Raw genomic sequence first — 25698 nt, 5'->3', positions numbered from 1 at the left:
TAACATAACTTATTTCTTTAATAAAAGTTATATGTGTATGTTATATGTTCACATTGCTCGTTTATTTTCTTGTGAAAATGTTCGTTTGTGAATCATTGTGGTGCGTGCGTTGTAACCATGTTTTGTTCTTTGTTTATAGCAAACAATCAATGTCTGACATGGATATGTCCCCAGTATCCACCCCCTCTACCCCTGCTCCTCGGAGTTGTGGGGTGTGCAGAAAGTTTTTGTCGTCCCGGGATCCCCACGATCGTTGCCCGCGGTGCAGGGTTCCTTGCGGGGACACCCGGTGCATCCTGTGCGAAGGTCTGGGGCCTGCAGAGTTTGAGCGGTACCGGCTGTACATACAGTCCGTCTCCACCCCTGTGGTGGCCGGTTCGTCCGGTCGGGGTCCCCGTGCGGGTACCACCTCCTCGGCTGCGGCGGATCCCCTTGCGGCCCTCGGGCTGTCTGGGGATTCCGTCGCCGCATTGTTGTCGAAACTTGTGGACTCCAAGCTGGCGGCCTTATCGCAAGATAGGCCGCTGGCTGTTCCGTCCCCGGCCTCTTCGGTGGCCGCGGGGTCGGACGCGGGGTCCACCGGTAAAGCGGCGGATCTCTTGGCGGCCCGTGTGCTGTCCGGGGATTCCGTCGCTGCATTACTTGCATAACTTGTGGACTCCAAGCTGGCGGCCTTATCTCAGGATAGGCCGCTGGCTGTTCCGTCCCCGGCCACTTCGGTGGCCGCGGGGTCCACCGGTACGGCAGCGGCTCCCGTGGTCACCGGTCCTTCCCCCGAACCGTTGCTCCCGCTATCGGTTTAGGACCGCGTGGCCATGGTTTATGACCTCTTTGAGGACATGCCCCGGCCGGTACCGCGGGGAATCCACGACTGTGGGTTCCTCCGAGGTATACGATGAGTCTTCCGACACGGCTTTCCCCGCATCGACCTTGCTGCGCGGTTTCAAGCCTTCCTTGGAGAACGCCTTCGCGGCGGCCTCCGGTCGGGGTCTCCCGTTGCCTCCGACGTCGTGGAGAAAGGGTTTATTCCGAGTACATGACCTTGCCTTTCCCGAGGCTGGTCCTACCGCGGAGGCCCATGTTGAGCGGTTGGGTGTCCGTGCCCCACCGGCTGCTACGGTAACGCAAGCTACCTTGCACCAGCTGGACGCCCTCGCTCGGCACTCCATGTCTCACGGAGACACTTACTTGGCTGCAGCGGCCCGTCTGGTCGAAGGTTCTCCCACGGACCGTGACCAGCGCATTTACAACTGCCTGCTCAGTTTAAATGCTTCCCTGGAGTTCGTTGCCGAGGACTCTCGGCACACACTTGCTCTTGTTGGGTCCCTGCATAGGCGCCTGGGTGCCGCTCCTAACCGGAGCGCGCCCCAGGCTGCTGCGGCCTGTAGGTCTAAGGGGTCGGGTTCTTCTTCCTCTGGGAAGTAGCCCCGCCCTGAGGGCTCCGGTATGGGCAATCAGCTGCCCTTTCGCGGGAAGACGGGGAACTGGGGGAAGCCCAAGTCGTCGACGGACGGCAAGGGCCCCTCCAGGTGACTCTCATTGGAGGGGTTCGTATGCCGACAGCGCCAACTTCGGTTGGCCCTTAGGCGAACCCGAGTCACTTGGCCCTGGACAGTTGCGCCTGCCGCAACCTGTCAGGGCCCCCTCTCCTTCCCCAGTGGGAGCCAGACTCCAGACTTACTGGGAGAATTGGGAACAAGTGTTCGACGACCCGTGGGTGGTCAACACGATTCGGTACGGCTCTCGGCTTGATCTCAAAGCGAATCCGCCGCTCACCGTTGCCCCGTTGGCAGGTTTCGATTCGGAAACCGATCTTCCCATCCTCGCCTATGCCATCGGCAGGTTGGTGGAGAAGGGGCAGTACGGGAGTTAGCTCTACCAGAAATAACACCGGGGTTTTCCTCCAGGATATTTCTCGTTCCCAAGTAGGACAGTGCCGAACTCAGAATGATTCACACGTCCGCTCCCTGGCTGTTCACCCGGTTAACCACCCCCATAGTAGGGTTCCTCCACAGGAGGGGTGTCCGGTACTTCGCGTACCTGGACGACTCGCTAGTAGCAAATCGAATGACGGACACCCTGTCACGCCATCTCGATTTCGCACGTCGGCTCTTGGAGCAATTTGGGTGGATTATCAATCTCCCCAAGAGCGAGTTAACCCCTTCTCAGAACTTGCTGTTCATCGGAGGTCGGTTCAACACGGTGTCCCATCGCCTCTTTGTCCCCCCAGACCGGTGGCACAAAATTCAGGCGATGATTGCCAAAGTCTTAGCGGTGCAACAGTCTGTTCACTTTTGGGAACAGCTGTTAGGGCTACTTGTATCAGCCCAGGACTGCACCGCACGGGGTCGTCTCCAACTCCGCCCGCTGCAACGTTTTTTAATCCAGTTGTTAGCAACGGAGGTGAACAGTGCGACCGTCGCCCTCCCGGATCGGCTCCGACCGCATCTGGAGTGGTGGACGGTCCCTTACATTGTCTTATCAGGAGTCTCTATGCGGCCCTACCGGGCCACGTTGACCCTGTATACAGACGCCTCTCTAGTGGGCTGGGGCGCCCATCTAAAGGGGGAGGTGAGCTCGGGGCTGTGGTGCGTAGACGAACTAGGTCTTCACATCACTTGTCTCGAGTTCAAGGCAGTGATCAACGCAGTCAATCACTGGAAGCATCGTCTCGTCGACGCCCGGCTCATGCTGGCGACCGACAACACGACGGTAGTGTCCTATGTGAACAAACTGGGGGGAACCCACAGTCACTCGCTACTCGATCTCACGTTCGAGTTTTACGCTCTGGTGGACAGTGTCCCGTGCCAGATACGCGCCCGTCACATCCCAGGTGTGCGGAACGTACTGGCCCATGCTCTATCGAGGCCTCAGGATCCGAGCCCCACAGAGTGGATGCTGAACCCAGTAGTGTTTCAGTGGCTGTGCGAACGTTTGGGTCGTCCGATGGTCGACCTGTTCGCAACGCGGTTCAACAATCAACTCCCGTTGTTTGTATCAAGTCCCGGACCCGAGGGCCATCGATCATGATGCTCTCGCGTTAGACTGGACGGGCTTGGTCGCTTATGCTTACCCGCCGACAGCGTTGATACCACACATTCTAAGCCGGCTCCGAGGAGTTCGCTGTCGAATGTTACTGATCGCGCCCATGTGGCCGAACAGATCGTGGTACCCCGACTTGCTGACCCAGGTCACGCAGTCGCCACTTCCACTGCCTGTGAGACCGGATCTCTTGATCCACCCTCACACCCGTCAGCTTCATCCAAACGCAGGGCAGTTCAATCTGCACGCGTGGATGTTGTCACCGAGCGTCTGAGGAGTAAAGTTTTTTCTCGCCGGGCGTCTCGGGCATACGTTAGTATGCATCGTGATTCTACCCAGAAGGTGTATAATGCACGTTGGGTTATTTTCACGAAGTGGTGTTGTAAACATCACATTCATTCGCCAGATAAGGTATCTGTGCAGGATATTGCTCGTTTCATGTCTCACTTGCGAGAGACCCGGAAACTCTCCGGGGGTTCCATTGCCAACTATGTCTCGTCCGTTGCTACGGTACGGGACGTTGCTATGGGTACCAGTCTCTCCAAAGAGCCGGTGATACGGGGTATTATCAAGGGTTTCAAACAGCACGATCTTAAGAAGGGCCGCCTTCGGGCACCGGCCTGGGATCTTTCCCTAGTGTTGCAATCACTTACGGAAGATCCGTATGAACCCTTGCATAGTGCTTCGTTCCGGCATGTGACTTGGAAAACAGCATTTCTCCTCTCCTTTGCCACGGCGGCACGTGTATCCGAAATTCATGCACTCGATGTCGCCAAGGTACGATTCGATAGGGGTGACGAAGGAGCGGTCCGCCTGGGCCTGCTCATGGGCTTCGTCACCAAGAATCAGAGAGTCGGGCAAACGGAGAGAGAATTCACTGTAAGATCACTCAAAGAAATCTTACATCCTGCTGATACTGAGGACAGAGCGCTGTGTCCGGTTAGGGCCCTTAAGTATTATCTTAAGGCTTCGAATGAACGTAGACAAGGGCGTGACCGTCTGTTCATATCGTGTAACCCTAATCGCACGGTTGACATAACTCGCAACTCGATTGCGTTGTGGCTTCGTTCTGTCATCAATCTGGCGTACCGGTCTCGGGGGTTACCGGTAGCGGGGTCAAACCCGCAAGAGATCAGGGCGCTAGCGGCAACATTTGCCCTACACTCGAATATCTCTGTTCGCAGAATATGACGAGGTTGTTACTGGCGTTCTGACTCGTTTTTTGCCAATCATTACCACAAACAGGTCGCTGATGCCGTCGTGGAGAGTGGGCACCGTCTTGGCCCGCGGATCGCGGCGCAAGTGGGCACCTAAGGGGTGTGCCCAGCGCAATTCCAAACTCCTCAGGCGTCTGACCTTGCACGGTGGTCAATCTGGGTCGACTCCAATGTTCCCACTGCCATGGGTACAGGAGTTGGGGTCCCGCAAACCAGCGCACTCACACCACAGGTGAGGGCGGCTTTTTGTGTGCTTTGTCCTTATTTGTATTTTGACAATTATGTCTTTAATTGTCTGTCGTGTATCCCAACCTTGTGATGCATGCTTACAAATACTGGAATTAGGTCACGCGCCTAATGCATACTTTAAGTAGGCTTGCTCTGGGATATACGGTCTGAATGAAATTAATTTCCCTCTTTTCGACTGTTTAACCTGATCTAAGATTAAGCTCACGCGGATACAGTGTTCTCATCCGCTGCGGCGATGAAATACCTATCCAGTGGGGCCGTTTGGAGTCACCAATCGTTTTGGCAATGACGATTGAGCCTTACGGTATGCGCTTGACAGTGCTTTGGTATTCCTATAGGGTAACGCCTAGCTAGGTGCATGCGCATCGAGTGCTTCCGCCTTGGTGTTTACTTCCGCTGGTCGGAAGGAACGCTAGCAGTCAGGATTCGGGTTGTAGGTGCTCCCCACCGCCTACTGTGGTAGTCAGCCTCGGTATAACAGTGGTAACGTATTACTTAATGTAATTTGTAGAATTTTCCTATTCGGAATATTCTATAAGTAATACGTTACCACTGGGCTGCTGCCCGCCCGTCCATCCCCCGAGCACTTGCTCTCGCAGGAGACAAGAGTGAAGGGTGTCACATGGCAGCTAGGTGGCTACGCACGTGCTGCATGAGGTAATTGAGATCTCTGTGGTAGATTTCGCTATAGCAGCAGTTGTGGGAGACAACAGCCTCGGTATAACAGTGGTAACGTATTACTTATAGAATATTCCGAATAGGAAAATTCTACAAAATACTTTGGTAAATTGGTACAGCCTTGTATGAGGTTCCCCATGGGGATTCATGTCTGAATAATTCCCCGGTAACCTATGTTTGTCTTCATGGGCGACTCAGTGAGAAGCGTGGTAAGCCTGGATGACTGACAGTTCCCCTGACACTCTGGGACGTGGCTCAAAATATCTGTCACTGTTTTTTCTGGTCCAGTCTCAATTATTTACAGCCCCTGTTGTATCAGGTGATTACAATTGCTGTGCCCTCTTCACAGTTGTTGCGAGGTACTGATATTTCATGGATGTCTGGGAGTGGAGTTATAATAAGTCTCCCTGCGGCAATGACAGATGACCACTGCTTGGTCCAACCTACTTACTACACAGGCTACTATCAGATATAGCTGTGACATGTTGGAGTTAGGGTGAACTCAAACGGTTTTGTGATCAAATCACATGGAATTGTGTTTGACAGAACCAGTACAGTCAAGCCGACGCCCATTTCTACCTCCATATCATGCCCCAGTGTGTGTTCAGGATGAGAGTCTTTGTGCAGATGGAGAAGAACAACCGGGAAAATCAGGAGAAGGCTGGCCAGTTCAGACGGTAGGTAATGAGTTCAGACGGTTGGGTAGTGAGTTCAGACAATAGGGTAATAAGTTCAGACAATAGGGTAATAAGTTCAGACGATAGTGTAATAAGTTCTGATGGTAGGAGAATGAGTTCAGATGATAAAGTAAAGTTCCGATGGTAGGGTAGTGAAATCCGATGGTAGGGTTATGAGTTCCGATGGTAGGGTAGTGAGTTCCGATGGTAGGGTGATGAGTTCAGATGTAAGGATAGTGAGTTCCGATGGTAGGGTGATGAGTTCAGATGGAAGGATAGTGAGTTCCGATGGTAGGGTAGTGAGCTCCGATGGTAGGGTAGTGAGTTCCAATGGTCCGGTATTGTATCCAGATTTCAGATGATATGGTGATGATTCAGAGGGAGTAGGATAATAACTTTGGGGGTGGTGGTTGGTTGTGGTTGGTAGGTTGGTGTGTTGGTGTGTCGGTGTGTTGGTGTGTTGGTTGGTGTGTCGGTGTGTTGGTGTGTTGGTGGGTTGATTGGTGGAGTTTAGTGAGGTGAGGGGTTGGTGAGTTTAGAAGGTAGAAGTAGCTTTGCAATTATTCTTGATCTATTGACATGCAGTTACTAGGTTTATAGATACCATCCATAGGAATTATTTAATTGTTAGTGGCATTAGTATTGTTTCCCATGATTCCAGGGAGACTTTAGCGGTGAAGTTCTTCACACAGTGGCAGAAGGCTCTGGACAACAGCAGGGAGCACCGTATGCTGGAGAGGATGGTGAGTCAGCCTGCACACAGTTTAATAATAATAATAATGATGATGATGATGATGATGATGATGATGGTGGTGGTGGTGGTGGTGGTGGTGGTGGTGGTGGTGATGATAATAATGTCCAACAATGTCCAATGACAGGTTCCATTCACCAAGTTAATGCCAAGTTGTACATTTAGATTGCTAGATTTGAATTTGCATTTGTTTTGCAAAAGAATATATAAGATAAATGGGGAAAAATTGTTGGTATCCAAATGTAGACATGACACTATATGCTTCGGGTACTGAGTACATTTTCATCCCCTTTGGGTGTATAACAAATTTATTACCAGGCATTACTTCTTTGACGCCTAGAGATTTATTCTGAATTATATTACACATGCCCAAGGTATTCTTGGGAATGACTGCAGGGTTAAACAAAAATCACACTTACTCATATTTTTGTATGATCACAGACAATGGGAGATAATCCTGGATAAATATTTACAGTTTAAGTCTCCATTTGTGACAGTGATGTGTATTTCACTCCTAGGCAATTCTTCATGATGAGGACAACACAGCACACAGGTTTTTCCGCGTGTGGCGAGCTCGTACAGTGGACAGACTGGAGGAGAATAAGAAAACAGTGAGTTTCCCAGGGGTCGATTTAACTGCTTGCCCATTGGCCCATGGCCAGTTAAAATTATAAAGGGCTTGCTGAAACATAAAGTAGATGGCCTGTCTGGCTAGTCAAAATTTCACCCATCTCCGTGTATGTTTAATTTTTTTAATTGGACACTGCTGATGAGAAAATATTTAGGGGGATGAGGTCGTGTGAATGGTTAACTCGAAGAAAGATATGTGTCGATCATCTTGATAAAATGACAACCGGACGCCATTTTGGAATGTTGTGCACAACGTCTTTATTTGCTTATAAATTATCATGTAATGAGGCAAATGGAAGCCATGATTTAAACTTTGAAATGATTTTAAATGATTGAGCGCAGGAAAAGGTGTTTTAGAGACCTGCTAGTTGGCTATGCGACCTCAGGTAGGCCACTTCACTGGCCTCCCCCATTTAGTTGTAGGCCAGTTAATTTGGAGAAGGGCCAGTAAAAATGGAGCAAGCCCTGCTGGCTACATACAAATTTGTTGTTAAATCTAACCCAGTTCCCACAGCGGGGTGTCTCCTGAACACAGTCCATTGTTTCGGGGTGTTAACAGAGGCATGGGTGGCCCTGTCATTTAAGGTGATGCAAATTGCTTACCGAGTTGTATCTCTTCAGTGTGCCTGTAGCCTATGATCGTGGATTTGAAGGATGGTTCAATGATACATGTTACATGTATATTGCTTCGTGATTCCATGATGATGTCGGGGCAGTCGGGTAGCCTAGTGGTTAAAGCGCTCGCTCGTCTCGTTGAAGACCCGGGTTTGATTCCCGACATGGGTACAATGTGTGAAGCCCATTTCTGGTGTCCCCCGCCGTGATATTGCTGGAATATTGCTTAAAGCGGCGTAAAATCAAACTCACTCACTCACTCACTCACTCACTCACCAATGATGATGTCATGTAAAGAAAAGAAGTGATGAAAGAGAATAGAGAAGTTTTAACATGTACTTACAACTGCCTCTATCCTACAGGAGCTGGCCGGGGAGCACTACTGTGTCTCACTCTGTGTTCGGCATCTCAGGGCATGGAAGAGGCATATAGATGACCTGAAACACAGGTGAGATATGACACATCTCAGGGCATGGAAGAGGTATATAGATGACCTGAAACACAGGTGAGATATGACACATCTCAGGGCATGGAAGAGGCATATAGATGACCTGAAACACAGGTGAGATATGACATATCACAGGGCATGGAAGAGGCATATAGATGACCTGAAACACAGGTGAGATATACCACACTACTCAGGGCATGGAATTAGTGTATAGATGACCTGAAACACAGGTGAGATATGACACATCTCAGGGCATGGAATTGGTGTATAGATGACCCGAAACACAGGTGAGATATGACACATCTCAGGGCATGGAATTGGTGTATAGATGACCTGAAACACAGGTGAGATATGACACATCTCAGGGCATGGAAGAGGCATATAGATGACCTGAATAAGGGTGAGATATGACACATCTCAGGGCATGGAATTGGTGTATAGATGACCTGAAACACGGTTGAGATAGGACACATCTCAGGGCATGGAAGAGGCATATAGATGACCTGAAACACAGGTGAGATATGCCACACTACTCAGGGCATGGAATTGGTGTATAGATGACCTGAAACACAGGTGAGATATGACACATCTCAGGGCATTGTAGAGGCAAAGAGATGACCTGAAACACAGGTGAGATATGGCACATCTCAGGGCATGGAAGAGGCATATAGATGACCTGAAACACAGGTGAGATATGACACATCTCAGGGCATGGAAGAGGTATGTTGACGATCTGAGCCACATATGAAAGTTTTGAACATCAATGATGACAGCAACTGTTTTTAAGTCTCTACATATCCAGGTGAGCTACAGTGATAGGATACTTTGTCTGGAACCTTCCAGAGTGTTGATGACAGTCTGTGTCAACCCTGCACTCACCTTATTTCATCCTGTTGTTGCAGTGAGCTGAATGTGGTGAAGGCCATGAGACACGATTATCTGGCTGTAATCAGGAAGGGCTTCACCAAGTGGAAATCTGTGAGTTGGATCTTCAGTCACTGGTGTTAGGGCTGTGACATTCTGTCAGTCTGATGTGCTTATGCAAAACACAAAATTTGGTTATTGAGGTACAAATTTGGAAATTTGGGGTACCTGTTTTGTTAAAAGTGTATAAATAAATTTCAAGTAATTCCATGGCATTTGATTGGCTAACCAAGTAATTATGTTTGCATTTATGTTTTATAAAAAATTGGCCATGACCTCTAGCAGACTACTGTTTCCTGATTGGCTGATAACAGAGTGGGTGTGGCTTGTGTTGTATTTTTGTGATTATTGATGTCACTGATTTTGTATAGCTGTCTACAGTTTTTTATGTTAATGATTTAGAGTGAGTGAGTGAGTATGGTTTTACGCCGCTTTTAGCAATATTCCAGCAATATCACGGCGGGGGACACCAGAAATGGGCTTCACACATTGTACCCATGTCGGGAATCGAACCCGGCTTCGGCGTGACGAGCGAACGCTTTAACCACAAGGCTACCCGACCGCCCCCAATGATTTAGAAAGCAGTCTATGAAGTTATTATTGTTGACATATTTATTTACAAAAGTGGACTTCAATATTAATTTGCGTTTATGGATGTATAGAAACCTGTGCACACACACTTTGCATAAAACCTACAAATGGGTACATACAAGTATTTGTATGCATATAGTCTTCTAGAACCTGTCCTACCGCCTCCTTGGTCTAGAGGTAGAGCATCCGCCCGGAGAGCGGAAGGTCCGGGGTTTGATCCCCGGCCGCATCATACCAAAAGACGTTAAAAGATGGTACTTGTTGTTTCCCTGTCTGGCGCTCGGCATTAAGGGGCTAAAACAAGGACTGGTCGGCTCGGAGTCGGTATACTGTGTCTGAATGGGGTATTCATGTTAAACTGCGGCATGGTATCTCAGTTTGCTAGCACTTTAAATCGGCATCAGTCCAGACTAGTACAAGCAGCACACACACACACACACACACATACACGTGCATGCACGTCGCTATATAAGTGCAATAATCTTGGACGCGACGTTAAACCCCATTTCACCTCACCTAGAACCTGTCCTGACAATGACTCAGCACTGTCTGGTGCGTAGCACTGTTTGTACTTTCTATAATTGAGACATCCAAGCTCAAGGCTCACATGGCGCTGAGCAATTTTCTGATTTAGTTCGTGACGAATGTCATATTTTCAAGACTTGCATGTGTATTACGCTCTATACAAGCGAATTACAACATTCTTTCCAATTCGTTCAAGAAGAGTTGTTTCTGTTGATTGAAGATTGACAAGAAGCATTGATTATTTGTTTTGTTTATATTTTAGTACAATGGGCATCGAAAGGAAAAACATCATCTCAAGTTGAGGGCTTTCTCTCACCTCAAGATAAAACTGTATAAGACGACCATTACACAATGGAGGTCATACGTTGACAAGGCAAAGAAGGTCAAGGTCATAGCTGATGAACGGTATCAACACAAATGTGGCGAACATCTGAGGTCAGTTTGAGAGTTTCTACTGGGTTGATGAGCAGGAATCACAAATACTGTTGGCGATTGGCTGGAATGTTTCCTGTAATATTCTTATCAGTCTGTTCTAACTGTTCAATCATCAAATAACTTCTTCCCCGAGGTGAGGGAGTTAACTGACTATTGAAAATCCAGTTTTGAAGGATCATAAATTTGGTGGTTTATGCTGACAGCCTGAAATGTTTATATAGATATATTTTTCCAGAATTTAATAGCCCATAATTTAGGGTGCAAATAACACATGACTGCGTATTATACACGAATAAATAAGTGCTAATTGGGATTGTTCACTAGCCAATATATTAGCAAATATTGCCATGGGCACTTATTAGAGCGGGGCGCATATTACGTCCAATACGGTATTCATTTTTCACAAGTAAATATAGACAGACTTTTGTCATATTTATCATGAATTGAGGCTTTGACAATCTTAATTTGTTGTTCCTTCATTGTTTATTACTGTGTAGAATTAATAGATAGTGGAACAGTTGATACTTTGACATGTGAAATTAATTAAACACTTTTCTTAAGCGATTGTCGACACTTACAAACGTTGTGGGCAGTCGGGTAGCCTTGTAGTTAAAGCATTCGCTTGTCGAGCCAAAGACCAGTGTTCGATTCCCCACATGGGTACAATGTGTGAAGCCCATTTCTGGTGTCCCCTGCCTCATAAACAAAGAATGTACTTCAATATTTGTGTTCAGGTGGGCTTTTTGTCTGTGGGGAGAGAATGCACGACTCCAAGTGGCAGAGAGACATCGTGAGAGCCAGGCCAGTGTCCATCACAACAGATACCTGCTGGTGAAGGTGAGCTACAGGAGTCATTGTGGAGGAAGGATGTCTGGAACATGCTCAAGGGCAGGGGGAGATTTAACTGTTGGTCCGTTGACCCGTGGTCAGTTAAAATTACAAAGGGCTGTCTGAAATGTGAAGTAGATGGCCCGTCTGGCTAGTCAGAGTTTCATCCCTTCTCCGTGTTAGTTTCATTTTTTTCATTTGATCATCTCTGTAGAATGACAACCACCCACCATTTTGTAATGTTGTGTACAATATTTTTTTCATTTGTTCATTAATCTCCATGAAATGAGGCAAATGGAAGCCAAGATTTAATCTCAGAGTGCAGGAGAAAACGTTTACAGGGTGAAGAGTTCTAAACTTTTCAGAGCCCTGCAAGGTGGCTAAACAACCTCAGGTTTGGCCACTTAGTGGCGTCCACCATTTAGTAGTACGCGTTAGTTTCGAGAAGGACCAGTAACTTTTGAAAGGAGGAAGCCCTGCTGGCTACATACGAATTTGTTGTTAAATCTTTCCTGGCAAGAGATGCTTCTTTGCTTACTAAATTGGGAGTCTTTTATTAATTTTTGATAACAGACTGTGGGAGAAAATGAAATTTTTTTTTTTACTTTGTAATTTGATTTGACATTTCTTCAGTTTAGGCTTCATCGTTCCGACATGTCAGACATGTTATACTGGGTAGTTGTTTGTTCCAGGTATTGAGGACATGGCACAGGTTTGCTGCCATCCACGCATACAAGAAGTCCGAGGCTAGGCACCTGGAGGAAGACGCCAGGACAGAACTTAATAAAAGTGAGAAGTGTGGATTGTACTGATAGTCAATGTAGGGGGCGGTCGGGTAGCCTAGTGGTTAAAGCGTTCGCTCGTCACGCCGAAGACCCGGGTTAGACTCCCAACATGGGTACAATGTGTGAAGCCCATTTCTGGTGTCCCGCCGTGATATTGCTGGAATATTGCTAAAAGCGGCGTAAAACCATACTCACGCACGATAATCAATGTAGGATATGTGAGTATGTGAATAAGTTCCCATTTAAGGACAAGTCACATACTGCTTATGGTGAAGTGAATGAGTGTAATGTGTTTGGTTTGGTTTGTCGTTTTACGCCGCACACAGCAATATTCCAGCTATATGACGGCGGTCTGTAAATAATCGAGTCTGGACCAAACAATCCAGTGATTTACATCATGAACATTGATCCACGCAATTGGGATTGATGACATGCATCAACCAAGTCAGCGAGCCTGACCACCCGATCCCGTCAGTCTCCTTTTACGACAAGCATGGGTTGCTGAAGACCTATTCTACCCCGGGTCGAGTGTAATGTGTAGGACAGCGCTTTTAAGCAGCGTGAGCTGGAAATTTAGTGCTATATATAGCGCTATGCGTAGTCGGCAAGTGCGTGGGTGCGTGCATGCATGTGTCTGTTGGTCTGTGTGCTTGTGTATGTAATGTAATGTAATGTAATGTAATGTAACTTTAATGTCACTGTATTGTCACCGCATGCATGACATCATGGAATTGTGTAGCATCATCAACAGAATGTTGGAGCACATTAGAAATTGAGGGCAGCATGTGAAAGTGAAAGTATGTGTTTTGCTAAAACATTAACATATAGACATTAGGATGTTTTCTGAGATATAAATGGTTGAATTTTTTTTACTGTTAACTCTGTCATTGATTTCCATATATATACCTCCCAGCTGGAGTTTGAATTTGGGGCGGTAGTTAATGAGTGCACCAAGCACCAAGTGACACCCTTATTTCAATGTACACAGACTACATCACCTACTTCAGTTGAATTTCACTATTCTTTGCCTTGATAATTATGTCTCCCCACCCGAAGGGGAGCTTTTGGCTCGGTTCCTGTTTGCGTTGGTGTGGGCGTCGGCATTCCCATCCTATTCCGAGCCATAACTTGACAAACATTCAATGTCTTTCTACGGAACTTGGCATATGCCTTACTTGTCAGCTTAACTAATGCCTTTTGCTATTTTGTATTTTTCCAAATTGTATTTTTTACATTTCCATGGAAACAAATTCGACTTTGTTTCAAACTTGGGTAGGGTTCGTTTCCGTGCCATAACTTGAAAAACGTTCAACATATTTCATTGATATACTATATCTTAGTATCTTCTGTGAATACAGACATGCAAACATCTTTGAAATAGCAGTAGCTGAAAAATAGTCTCCATGGGGCATGTGAACTCGGTTAGTGGGGATGATTCTGTGATTTTCTTTTTATAGGAACAATAATGGGTAGTTTTTCCAAGGTATCCTATATTTATAGCGGTTCCGTTGTTTTGTATCCCCCATCAGCGTTTATCTTGGTGTGTATTAGGTAAGCTGCGGCGGTACCTGCAGCAATGGTGTGACGCCAGAGATGCGGCTGTTATTGGACGACTCCGGTGGCAGCAAGCTGTGGAACATCACCAACATGTTGTCATGAGAGCAGCTGTCTTGCAGTGGAGGGATTACACCAAACTGAACATCAGGAAAACTGTGAGTAGTCGGTGTGTCCTTGTGAGTCTATGTGTATTTATCTGCGAGTGTGTGTGTGTGTGCGTGCGTGCGTGTGTGTATGTGCGTGTTGTGTGTGTGAGTGAGTCTATCTGTGTGTGTTTGAGGTCTGCATCTGTGTGTCTATCTGTCTGCATGTGTGTGTGTGTGTGTGTGTGTGTGTGTGTCTGTCTGTCTGTCTGTGTGTGTGTGTGTGTGTGTGTGTGTGTCTATCTGTCTGCATGTCTGTGTGTGTGTGAGTGAAAGTTGAGTGAAATTGTGTGAGGTGGTGATTGATCATTGCCAGTTGATGTGGCTGTAACTTCATTCTGATAAATTGCAGTACATGTGTAATGTCACTTCTAAAGAAGTAGTAGATGTGATATTGATCGTCTGGAATAGCTAAGTTTGGAGAGCACTAGACTGCAGGTCTAAAAGCCCCCGGTTCAATCCTGGGTTCCGGCACAGAGAGCAGGACTCTGTGTTTTACTCATAAAATTACAGTTTCATCTACACACACTTTGTGTCCTGTGAAATTATTAATTATGTTCAAAGATATATTGATGACTAATGAAGGCAATGCAATGTATTGAAGTTGTGAGTGAGTTGATGTCCAGGCATGTGGTCAGTGTGAGTGAGTTGAGTGAGTTGATGTCCAGGCATGTGGTCAGCGTGAGTGAGTGAGTGAGTTGATGTCCAGGCATGTAGTCAGTGTGAGTGAGTTGAGTGAGTTGATGTCCAGGCATGTGGTCAGTGTTAGAGTGAGTAGTAAGTTGATGTCCAGGCATGTGGTCAGCGTAAGTGAGTGAGTGAGTTGATGTCCAGGCATGTGGTCAGTGTGAGTGAGTGAGTGAGTTGATGTCAAAGCATCTGGTCAGTGTGAGTGAGTGAGTGAGTTGATGTCCAGGCATGTGGTCAGTGTGAGTGAGTGAGTGAGTGAGTTGATGTCCAGGCATATGGTCAGTGTGAGTGAGTGAGTTGATGTCCAGGCATGTAGTCAGTGTGAGTGAGTGAGTTGATGTCCAGGCATGTGGTCGGTGTGAGTGAGTGAGTTGATGTCCAGGCATGTAGTCAGTGTGAGTGAGTAGTAAGTTGATGTCCAGGCATGTAGTCATTGTGAATGAGTTAGTGAGTGAGTTGATGTCCAGGCATGTAGTCAGTGTGAGTGAGTGAGTTGATGTCCAGGCATGTAGTCAGTGTGAATGAGTTAGTGAGTGAGTTGATGTCCAGGCATGTAGTCAGTGTGAGTGAGTGAGTTGATGTCTAGGCATGTGGTCGGTGTGAGTGAGTGAGTTGATGTCCAGGCATGTAGTCAGTGTGAGTGAGTAGTAAGTTGATGTCCAGGCATGTAGTCAGTGTGAATGAGTGAGTGAGTGAGTTGATGTCCAGGCATGTAGTCAGTGTGAATGAGTGAGTGAGTGAGTGAGTTGATGTCCAGGCATGTAGTCGGTGTGAGTGAGTGAGTTTATGTCCAGGCATGTGGTCAGTGTGAGTGAGTGAGTGAGTTGATGTCCAGGCATGTAGTCAGTGTGAGTGAGTAAGTTGATGTCCAGGCATGTGGTCAGTGTGAGTGAGTGAGTTGATGTCCAGGCATGTGGTCAGTGTGAGTGAGTGAGTTGATGTCCAGGCATGTGGTCAGTGTGAGTTAGTGAGTGAGTGTCGAGGCATGTGGTCAGAGTGAGTGAGTGAGTGAGTGATGTCCAGGCATGTAGTCAGTGTGAATGAGTGAGTGAGTGAGTTGATGTCCAGGCATGTGGTCAGTGTGAGTGAGTGAGTGAGTTGATGTCCAGGCATGTAGTCAGTGTGAATGAGTGAGTGAGTGAGTTGATGTCCAGGCATGTGGTCAGTGTGAGTGAGTGAGTGAGTTGATGTCAAGGCATCTGGTCAGTGTGAGTGAGTGAGTGAGTGAGTGAGTTGATGTCAAGGCATGTAGTCAGTGTGAATGAGTGAGTGAGTGAGTTGATGTCCAGGCATGTGGTCAGTGTGAGTGAGTGAGTGAGTTGATGTCAAGGCATCTGGTCAGTGTGAGTGAGTGAGTGAGTGAGTGAGTTGATGTCCAGGCATGTAGTCAGTGTGAGTGAGTGAGTTTATGTCCAGGCATGTGGTCAGTGTGAGTGAGTGAGTGAGTTGATGTCCAGGCATGTAGTCAGTGTGAGTGAGTAAGTTGATGTCCAGGCATGTGGTCAGTGTGAGTGAGTGAGTTGATGTCCAGGCATGTGGTCAGTGTGAGTTAGTGAGTGAGTGTCGAGGCATGTGGTCAGTGTGAGTGAGTGAGTGAGTGAGTTGATGTCCAGGCATCTGGTCAGTGTGAGTGAGTGTCCAGGCATGTAGTCAGTGTGAGTGAGTGAGTGAGTGAGTGAGTTGATGTCCAGGCATGTGGTCAGTGTGAGTGAGTGAGTTGATGTCCAGGCATGTGGTCAGTGTGAGTGAGTGAGTTGATGTCCAGGCATGTGGTCAGTCTCCCTGCTCCTCTCCTCAGCTTCTCCGGAGACAGAGTACCTGGTTCCTGAATGTCCGTCTGACGGCCAAGTCGTTTCTGATGTGGAAGGAGAGGATGGCCGAGTCGGGGGAGATGAAACAGAAAACAGGCCTTGCTCTGTGGCACTGGAGCCTTGTGCTTCTCAAGAAGGTGAGTGGATGACTGTACAAGTGCATGCATACGTCAACAGTCCGTTCTCTCATGTAATAATAGCTGTCATATCAAAAGATGTTAAAAGATGGTACTTGCTGTTGCCCTGTCTGTCGCTCAGCATTAAGGGGCTAAACTGCGACATGGTATCACTCTTAATTGGCATCAGTCCAGGCTAGTACAAGCAGCCAAATATGCACATGGCTATATAAGTGCAATAATCTTGGACGTGACATTAAACCCCATTTCACCTCACCTACTATTACAACCCTGGGAGTTTCTGGGTTTGAATTGGTCCCAAGCATCCGACGCTGGTTGTTAGAGGTTACAAATTTGATTAGTGGTCATACATGCTCGGTGACGTTGTTGGTGTGTCATCATGCCTCCAAGGTGTGGATTGTTACTCACAGTATCGAATGTTGGGTCCAGAATTGATTATTTATTTACACTGTCATGTAGCTGAAAAATTGCCGAGTTCGTCATTAAACAACAAACAAACAGTTTTACACTTCTATAGCCATGACTTCCTATCTGCAGTCTGTGGTGGCGTGGTACGTGTACAGTCAGGAGAGACAAAGAAAGAAGCAGAGGGTTGTGGTAGCTCTGGAGGGGAGACGACTCCGTCTACTACGTGACGGTGCTGCCCAGTGGCTGCGGGTCTCGAATGACCTGGCGGACATGAGAGCCAAGTTTGCAGCACAACAACAAGCCAAGGTAGGTTCAGCTCACATACATGCAGCATAGTTTCCTTGTCAGTACTTACGTACAAGACAATAAGTCTTGTGTACATTGATCAATTGGAAGGGGTGCTAATTGTGATTGTTAACTAGCTATTCAATATATAAGCAAATATTGCCGTGGACGCTTATTAGAGCTGATTACGTTGAATACGGTATTCGTTGTTTTTGTGTCACAGACTCACAGTAAATATATATGAGAGTCTTTAGGCTAAAAAAAATAATAGTCTTGGTTCTCAGGCACCACCCGCATTATCATAAAGTCTGCTGCACGTTTTGTTTTCATTTCCATTAAAAAAAAATCAAAAAATCCTTATACTTAAACACAATGCATAAAAAAAATTGAAAATGGAAACAAAACCGAAACATGTAATGAACTTTATGATGATGTAGGCAGTGCCTGAGAACCAAGACTATTATTTTTTATCACCTTATAGACATATAGAAGTTGTATGATCATGACAGTAATATTATGGATAAAACTGTTTGTTTTTTATAAAATTATCAAAAAATTGCCTTCTTATTGTAATTGGAATATTCCTTCTTTCAGAGTGTATTTGACACCTTCCAAGTTGTGCAGAAGTGTGCATTACACTGGAAATACATGACAGCTCGTAGGCGGGAAGTGAGGGGTGGTCCCCTGCCCCCTCGACCTCGCCCCTCCTCTCAGCCCCACCCCTCTTCTCAGCCCCACGTCCAGCATTCCTCTCAACAGACCAGCTTCCCACAACACCTTTCCGACTTCCATTCCTTACCCTTCCAGCCTAATCCCCACGCCCCAGAGGCCTCAGTGCCCCACCCTCCCCTTCCGGTACAGAGAGCAGGTGCCCCCTTACCAAACCTGACACAGACCATGTCGCCATGTAGACCTCACCACAGACCGGAGATAGGACAAGGTGACGGGTATGTAAAACTACAACAATTTCAATGAGACATTACATTAAAAAGATAAATGATATAACACATTATTGAAAATGTTCAAAATCAGACTGAATAGTGTTGCGGTCAAGTCTTCATCTTCTTATGCATGTGTTGCTGTGCAGGCCTGCACCTTCGTCTCGGAGGGAGAGAGCGCGGCCAAGGCAACCTGCATTCCTCATTGAGTCCCTGAAGCGAGCAGGGCTGTATGCTTCAGTGTATGAGACGTGAGTATTGTTCCGACACAGGGGTATATTTAACAACAGATTTGTGTGTTGCTAGCAGGGCTTGCTCCTTTTGAAAGTTACTGGCCCTTCTAGAAACTAGCTGGCCTACAACTAAAAGGCTCTAAAGATTTAAGAACTCCTCACCCCTAAAACGTTTTTTCCTGCACTCTGTGACTAAATTTTGGTTCCCATTTGCCTCATTTCATTGAGATTTACAAAATGGTGGTCAGTTGTCATTCTTCTATGATGATCCAATTCAAAAAATTAAATAATACACGGAGAAGGGGTGAAATTTTGACTATCCAGGCAGGTCATCTACTTTACATTTCAGCAAACCCTTTGTAATTTTTGCTGGTCATGGGCCATGGGCCAGAAGTTAAATTGACCCTTTATTTGATTACAGGTCATGATATGGCTGACCTCTAGCGTAAACAGCACTCATGCAGTCCAAAATATGCTGGGCCAAGTTATGCATGGGGATCTTAGTGTCTAACTCCCATACTTTAACATGGGCTTATGACAATCATAGGGTTAAGATTTCTTGTGCAAAGGTACCTGGTATGTTGAGAAAAATTACATGATTTTTTTTTTTTAAATGTTTATAAAAGATTGATCAATATGTTTTTAGATGTGTCATCCTGCTTTGTATGATGATTACATGTACATCTTTGTCCAGGTCTGATGTGGTTGAGCTGAGAGAACCACCTGCTGCATCACCACCTCCTCACCTCCACGCAGCCCAGCAACTGACCCCTCATGCCTCAACTGTGCCTGGTCCTACAGTACCCACATCCCAACCACACGCCACACTGATGCTGGCCCAGGACGAGGTGTCCTTCCCCAGTCGACACTCACACAGCCCCAGGGTGGAGCACCAGGGTCAGGGCCCAGGACACAGCCCGAGGGTGGGGCCGCATGATCAGGGCCCAGGACACAGCCCCAGGGTAGGCCACCAGGGTCAGGGCCCAGGACACAGCCCCAGGGTGGGGCCGCATGATCAGGGCCCAGTCCACAACCTTCATCTCTCCAGCACCTCAGACACAGACTTTGCTCCCCCTGCCAACTTTGTGTCTCCCACTTGTAGCACACAGAGATCACAGCCATCAGGTAGGTCAACCACTGTCTCATCCCACACTGGTCCCACACCACACTGGTCCCATCCCACACTGGTCCCATACCACACTGGTCCCATCCCACACTGGTCCCATCCCACACTGGTCCCATACCACACTGGTCCCACACCACACTGGTCCCATACCACACTGGTCCCACACCACACCGGTCCCATACCACACTGATCCCATACCAAACTGGTCCCATCCCACACTGGTCCCACACCACACTGGTCCCACACCACACTGGTCCCATACCAGAAGCAGCAGGTATGCAGTGTTCCCAATGACTTTTGAAACTGCCAGCCAAAGTGGACTGGCAACTCTAAAAATTACCAGTCCCCCTCAATTTTTGTCAGTCCCAACTTTGAACAAATAAAAAAACATATGAAAATTTCTGGTTTTATTTCTTTCAACATCATGCTCAATGCAGTGTACGTTCTTGGCTGACAAATCCAATGGCGTCATCTCTAAAGGAGCTGAGTTAGATCTTCATGTCATTCACATAGTCACAGTTTTCTCCCTTTACGTTTACAATGTTTCACTGTGGTTCGAGACTAAGTCATTGCATATTGATATTTACCCTCAAAGCAAAGCGAAATGTCAATTCCTTGTACTAAAAATAGAGAACACGAAGGCCTGATGATAAAAGACAAGCTGACATCTTTCGAAAATATGCTTTATTGATTATCGCTGATGTTTTTGTTCAACAACAAAGATTTATAAGGTACTTTATTTCCCAGTCCACAGAGACTGACAGTTACATGAATTACTGGTCCATGCCTAATTTACTGGTAAAAAACTGGTAATTACTAGTAAACAAGAACACTGTTTATGTACTCTTTAATAATCTGTCATGTTTAGCTCACTTAAAATCACTGAAACCGCATTGCTGATAGGGATGAAATTTTGTATGTATGATCCCAACAGTGATAACTCTGAAAAGTGCTCACAGAATTCTGATCCAGTTTTAATCATGACTCCCACATGAAGCAGGGGCACGGGTGGCCAAGTCGTCTAAGGTGCCACAGTTCACTGTGCAGAGTTGTGTCCTTTGGGCACGCCAGAAACCTATGATCGTGGGTTCGAATCCTGGTTTCTGGGTTTCTCTGCACCATACCCGTGCTCGTGGGTTTCACCGAGGTGGTAAACGTCTGAAACCTGCATCACTTCGGGCTTTCCTCCCACATTAAGCTGACATGCCGCGATAGAACTGGAATACTGTTAAAAGTGGTGTTAAACACAACTCACTCACTCCCACATGAAGCTGACAAGCTGTTGCATAACTAAAAAGGTGTTCAAAGCAGGCTAAAATCAACACTCACTATGATTTGATGGTAGCAATCTTTGCCTGACAGGTAACCCTCTCCTATACTCCTCCCCAAAAGGTGAGGCCGGCAGGCGCCATGAGCACCACACAGATCAGTCATGGAGGCCGGAGAGAAACATCATCAGCGGTAACCTTGACGACCTGACTCCCGGGAAACCCATGCTCCTCACCCCAGATGATTTCATCAAGAAGTCGGACAGACCGGAGGAGTTCCCAGCCAGGAATGGGGACAGAGTGTCGTTTGACTCCTCCCAGAACAGGTATCACCTGGACACATCGTCGGACACACACCCTCCCAGCGCCAGGAACGTAGACAGACACAAGGGGACCAACATGTACCTTGACCTCTCCACTGTCATGGACCTAAAGCAGTCAGAGGTCAAGGTCAACCTGTCTCCAGCAGAGGAAATTGTTCAGATCCGTGATCGGTTGAAATCTTTTGATGAGATGAAGAAGAGGCTAAGGTTGGTTATTAAAATATACCATGTGATTTTCTGTTCCAAATGTAGAGCTAGAGACCCTTTTCCAGTATAGTTACTACATGATAATATGAAGTAACTGCAAAGAGTACTGTATATTGCTGTGTATAAGATTTTTGGTACCTAGAATTAGGGGTCTTTCATGGTCGGTCATCTTGTACACAGGGTTGAAGAGTTTTGATGTTTTTCCCCCAACACAAAGACATTACTGTGAGCACGTAACACCAGAAATACCATGTCAACAAATCTGTACTGAAGTACGCAAACTAATCATGTAATTACACTGTCTGGTTATAAAAAATGTTCATTGAATTTCTGGACTTAAGTTTGTAATCTATTTTATTAATTTTATTAAAAATTTCATTCAATATTGTTTACATTCATTTCCGTGAAATCGTATGTGAAGTGATTGGAAGACAATTTTGATCTAATATACATAAAATGCATACTGAAATGAAGACGGTATGGTCACAATGTGTGTATGACTGATTGTGTGTCATCATACCCAATGTTGCTGATTGCTGCATAAAGCAACATTCACTTAGTCATACTTCCTGAGCTTCTCCTTGCATTGTGGTCCAGTGGAAGAGCGTCCGCCCAGAGAGCGGAAGGTCCGGGGTTCAATCCCCGGCCGTGTCATACCAAAAGACGTTAAAAGATGGTACTTGTTGTTACCCTGTCTGGCGCTCGGCATTAAGGGGCTAAGACAAGGACTGGTCAGTATACTGTGTCTGAGTAGGGTATTCATGTTAAACTGTGGCATGGTATCTCAGGGAGCTAGCACTATAAATCAGCATCAGTCCTGACTAGTACAAGCAGCCGAACAAACACATACACGTACATCCACGTCGCTATATAAGTGCAATAATTTTGGACGCGACGTTAAACCCAATTTCACCTCACCTCACCTTGCATTGTTACTGTTTACACCTGTGAAGACCCAGGTTAGGCTAGGTCTTCAGCAACCCATACTTGTTGATAGAGGCCACAAACGGGCCTGACGGCTTGCTGACTTGGTTGCTGCATGTCATTGTATCCCAATAGCTAGATCGATGTTTATGATGTCAATGACAGGATTGTCTTGTCAAGACTCAATTATCTACTGACAGCCATCATAGTTGGAATATTGTTGAGTGCAGCGTTAAACAACAGACAAACAAAGTGTTTCCATGTACACTGTGTTGTTTTATATCTCCGCCTTGTTGTTTTATAGGAGGCTGACAAAGCAACAGCGGCAGCTGGCTGGCTGGTTGAAGGACCAGCTGCAAGAGGCTGGAGGCGAAGCTGATGAGGATGTGGTCAACGCCAAACATGAACTACAGGATGTAAGACACCTTTCCCTGTGATGCCAGTGATAGAAACTAAAGTTTTAAGTCTACTTTCGCTTTTGATAAAATTTGTAGCAAAACCCTTAAAAATGGCAAATTTTAACTAGTCCTTATGGTACCTTGACTATTGTGCCGTTTGACAAGGACTAAAGGACTAGTGCCAATTTCTAATGCTGAATGCATGGACTGAATAGTTGGCTCTACTGGGTGGTTTTAGGTGTTATAGTAGGACTGAATAGTTGGCTCTACTGGATAGTCTCATGTGTTAAGTAGGACTGAATAGTTGGCTCCACTGGGTGCTCTCAGATGTTATAGTAGGACTGAATAGTTGGCTCTACTGGGTGCTCTCAGATGTTATAGTAGGATTGAATAGTTGGCTCTACTGACCCGTGAAGATTCCGGGGTAGAATGGGTCTTCAGCAACCCATGCTTGCCGTAAAAGGTGACTCTGCTTGTCGTAAAAGGCGACTAACGGGATCGGGTGGTCAGGCTCGCTGACTTGGTTGATGCATGTCATCGATCCCAATTGCGTGGATCGATGCTCATGATATAAATCACTGGATTGTCGGGTCCAGACTCGATTATTTACAGACCGCCGTCATATAGCTGGAATATTGCTGAGTGCGGCGTTAAACAACAAACAAACAAACAAGTTGGCTCTACTGGGTCGTCTTAAATATCATAGTAGGACTGAATAGTTGGCTCTACTGGGTGGTCTTAGATGTCATAGTAAAACTGAATAGTTGGCTCTACTGAGTGGTCTTAGATGTCATAGTAAGACTGAATAGTTGGCTCTACTTGGTGGTCTTAGATGTCATAGTAAGACTGAATAGTTGGCTCTACTTTGTGGTCTTAGATGTCATAGTAAGACTGAATAGTTGGCTCTACTTGGTGGTCTTAGATGTCATAGTTAGACTGAATAGTTGGCTCTTCTGGGTGGTGTCAGATGTTGTAGTAGGACTGAATAGTTGGCTCTACTGGATGGTCTCATGTGTTAAGTAGGACTGAATAGTTGGCTGTACTGGGTGATCTGAGATGTTACAGTAGGACTGAATATTTGGCTCTACTGGGTAGTCTTAGATGTATAGTAAATGACTATGCTAGGACTGAATAGACACGCCTTCTGGGTGGTCTTAGGTGACTGTACTTGGCCTGAATAGACAGGTGTACTAGGCCTTCTTAGATGACTATACATGAACTAAATAGACTGATGTACTGGATGGTGTTAGAGGACTATTGTTGGACAGAATAGACAGCTATACTGGGTGGTCTTAGTATCATAGTAGGAATGAATAGTTTGCTCCACTGGGTGGTCTTAGAGCACTATTCTTGAAATGAATAGACTGGTCTACTAGGTTGTGTTAGAGGACTATACTTGGACTGAAGAGACAAGTCTACTGGGTGGTCTTAGATGAGATGATTGTAGTGTATTGAAAAGATGGCCCAACTGTGTGTTCTGGTCATTTGTTTCAGGCTTCATAATGCTGCAGGTGTTAGGGTTGCGACGGGTACTCAAGTACCCGATAACGGGTCGGGTAGCCTAGGACTCGAGTCCAATTTTCAGGACTCGAGTACCCGTTCAGGGGAGATAACTCGTAAGTCACTTCAAAATGGACGACAAAGCAGACAAACGTTCGAATGTTTGGGTGTATTTTGACCTTGATGACACAAAGAAAAAGACCAAATGCCGTCTCTGTGGCATATGTATCAGCTACGCAGGTAGTTCGACGAGTTCCATGAAAAAGCATCTAAGTTTTAAACACAAGAGCATTTACTTTGATATTCTGCGTCACTTGTGGTTTTAGGTAAGCCATGCAGGCATTTAAAAAAACCCATTATACCTTAGAATAGATCAATAGATGTTTGATGACCTTTTTTTCGCAAAAGCATTACAAACAAGTGGGACAACATTGAACTACGGGTACTCGAGTCCGGTTCGGGTATTGTCTGCCGGGTACTCGAGTACAGTTTTCGTGCCCGGTCGCAACCCTAGCAGGTGTCATGTGAATGTCATGTTACAGGTGTCGTGTGAATGCCGTGTTGCAGGTGTCATGTGATGGCATGTGTTGCAGATGTCATGTGATGGCATGTGTTGCAGGTGTCATGTGTTGCAGGTGTCATGTGAATGTCATGTTGCAGGTGTCATGTGATGGCAAGTGTTGCAGGTGTCATGTGAATGTGGTGTTGCAGGTGTCATGTGATGGCAAGTGTTGCAGGTGTCATGTGAATGTCCTGTTGCAGGTGTCATGTGAATGTCCTGTTGCAGGTGTCATGTGTTGCAGGTGTCATGTGAATGTTGTGTTGCAGGTGTCATCTGATGTCATGTGTTGCCGGTGTCATCTGTTACAGGTGTCATATGTTACAGGTGTCATGTGAATGTCATGTTGCAGGAGTCATGTGATGTCATGTGTTACAAATGTTGCAGGTGTCATGTGTTACAGATGTCAAGTGATGTCATATGTTACAGGTGTCATGTGAGATGGAGGAGCTGAAGGTGGCAGTTGAGGGACAGAAGGGGGTGTGTCAACAGCTGGTGGGAAGAGCCAAGCAGCTGGTGCAACAGCTGGACAACAGTTCATAGCTGTCACCGAATATCTAACATGACATGAACCAGCTGAAGACAGCAAAGTTCTGGATGAACAGCTTTAAGAATCATGTCTAAAAGTACAATAATACCTATATTTTGTAGAACTGACAACATACTGATAAGAGTAGTAACCAGAATGTATGTTACTTGGTCTTCCATGTAGAGTAATCACTGCATAGGGAGGTACTTGTATATCTCTGTAGATACTTGTACATTAATAAACATGTCAAATACGACTTCAAGCATC

At 46.3% G+C, this 25698-nt stretch overlaps 1 protein-coding gene across 2 annotated transcripts in view; it reads left to right on the top strand.

Annotated features, from left to right (window-relative positions):
- Positions 1–25698, top strand: part of LOC124138070 (protein SFI1 homolog) — a 47231-nt gene extending 21533 nt beyond the window's left edge. The window contains exons 14-30 of one of the 2 annotated variants that reach the window (XM_048393289.1): positions 5733–5863; positions 6525–6606; positions 7133–7225; positions 8222–8307; positions 9210–9285; positions 10610–10782; positions 11517–11619; positions 12303–12399; positions 13947–14107; positions 16584–16733; positions 17271–17447; positions 18021–18373; positions 18514–18615; positions 19292–19722; positions 21116–21521; positions 22750–22861; positions 25332–25698. In XM_048393289.1, the coding sequence (XP_048249246.1) occupies positions 5733–5863; positions 6525–6606; positions 7133–7225; positions 8222–8307; positions 9210–9285; positions 10610–10782; positions 11517–11619; positions 12303–12399; positions 13947–14107; positions 16584–16733; positions 17271–17447; positions 18021–18373; positions 18514–18615; positions 19292–19722; positions 21116–21521; positions 22750–22861; positions 25332–25445 (2847 nt within the window). In that variant the 3' untranslated portion in view covers positions 25446–25698. Of the gene's footprint in view, positions 1–5732; positions 5864–6524; positions 6607–7132; positions 7226–8221; positions 8308–9209; positions 9286–10609; positions 10783–11516; positions 11620–12302; positions 12400–13946; positions 14108–16583; positions 16734–17270; positions 17448–18020; positions 18374–18513; positions 18616–19291; positions 19723–21085; positions 21522–22749; positions 22862–25331 lie in introns of both variants that reach the window. The other variant, XM_048393288.1, reaches the window with a different exon arrangement.

The sequence above is a fragment of the Haliotis rufescens genome, unplaced genomic scaffold, assembly GCF_023055435.1.
Source record: "Haliotis rufescens isolate VD_foot unplaced genomic scaffold, xgHalRufe1.0.p SCAF_12, whole genome shotgun sequence".
Lineage (NCBI taxonomy): Eukaryota > Metazoa > Mollusca > Gastropoda > Lepetellida > Haliotidae > Haliotis > Haliotis rufescens.
This window is presented reverse-complemented; position numbering and strand designations above follow the sequence as displayed.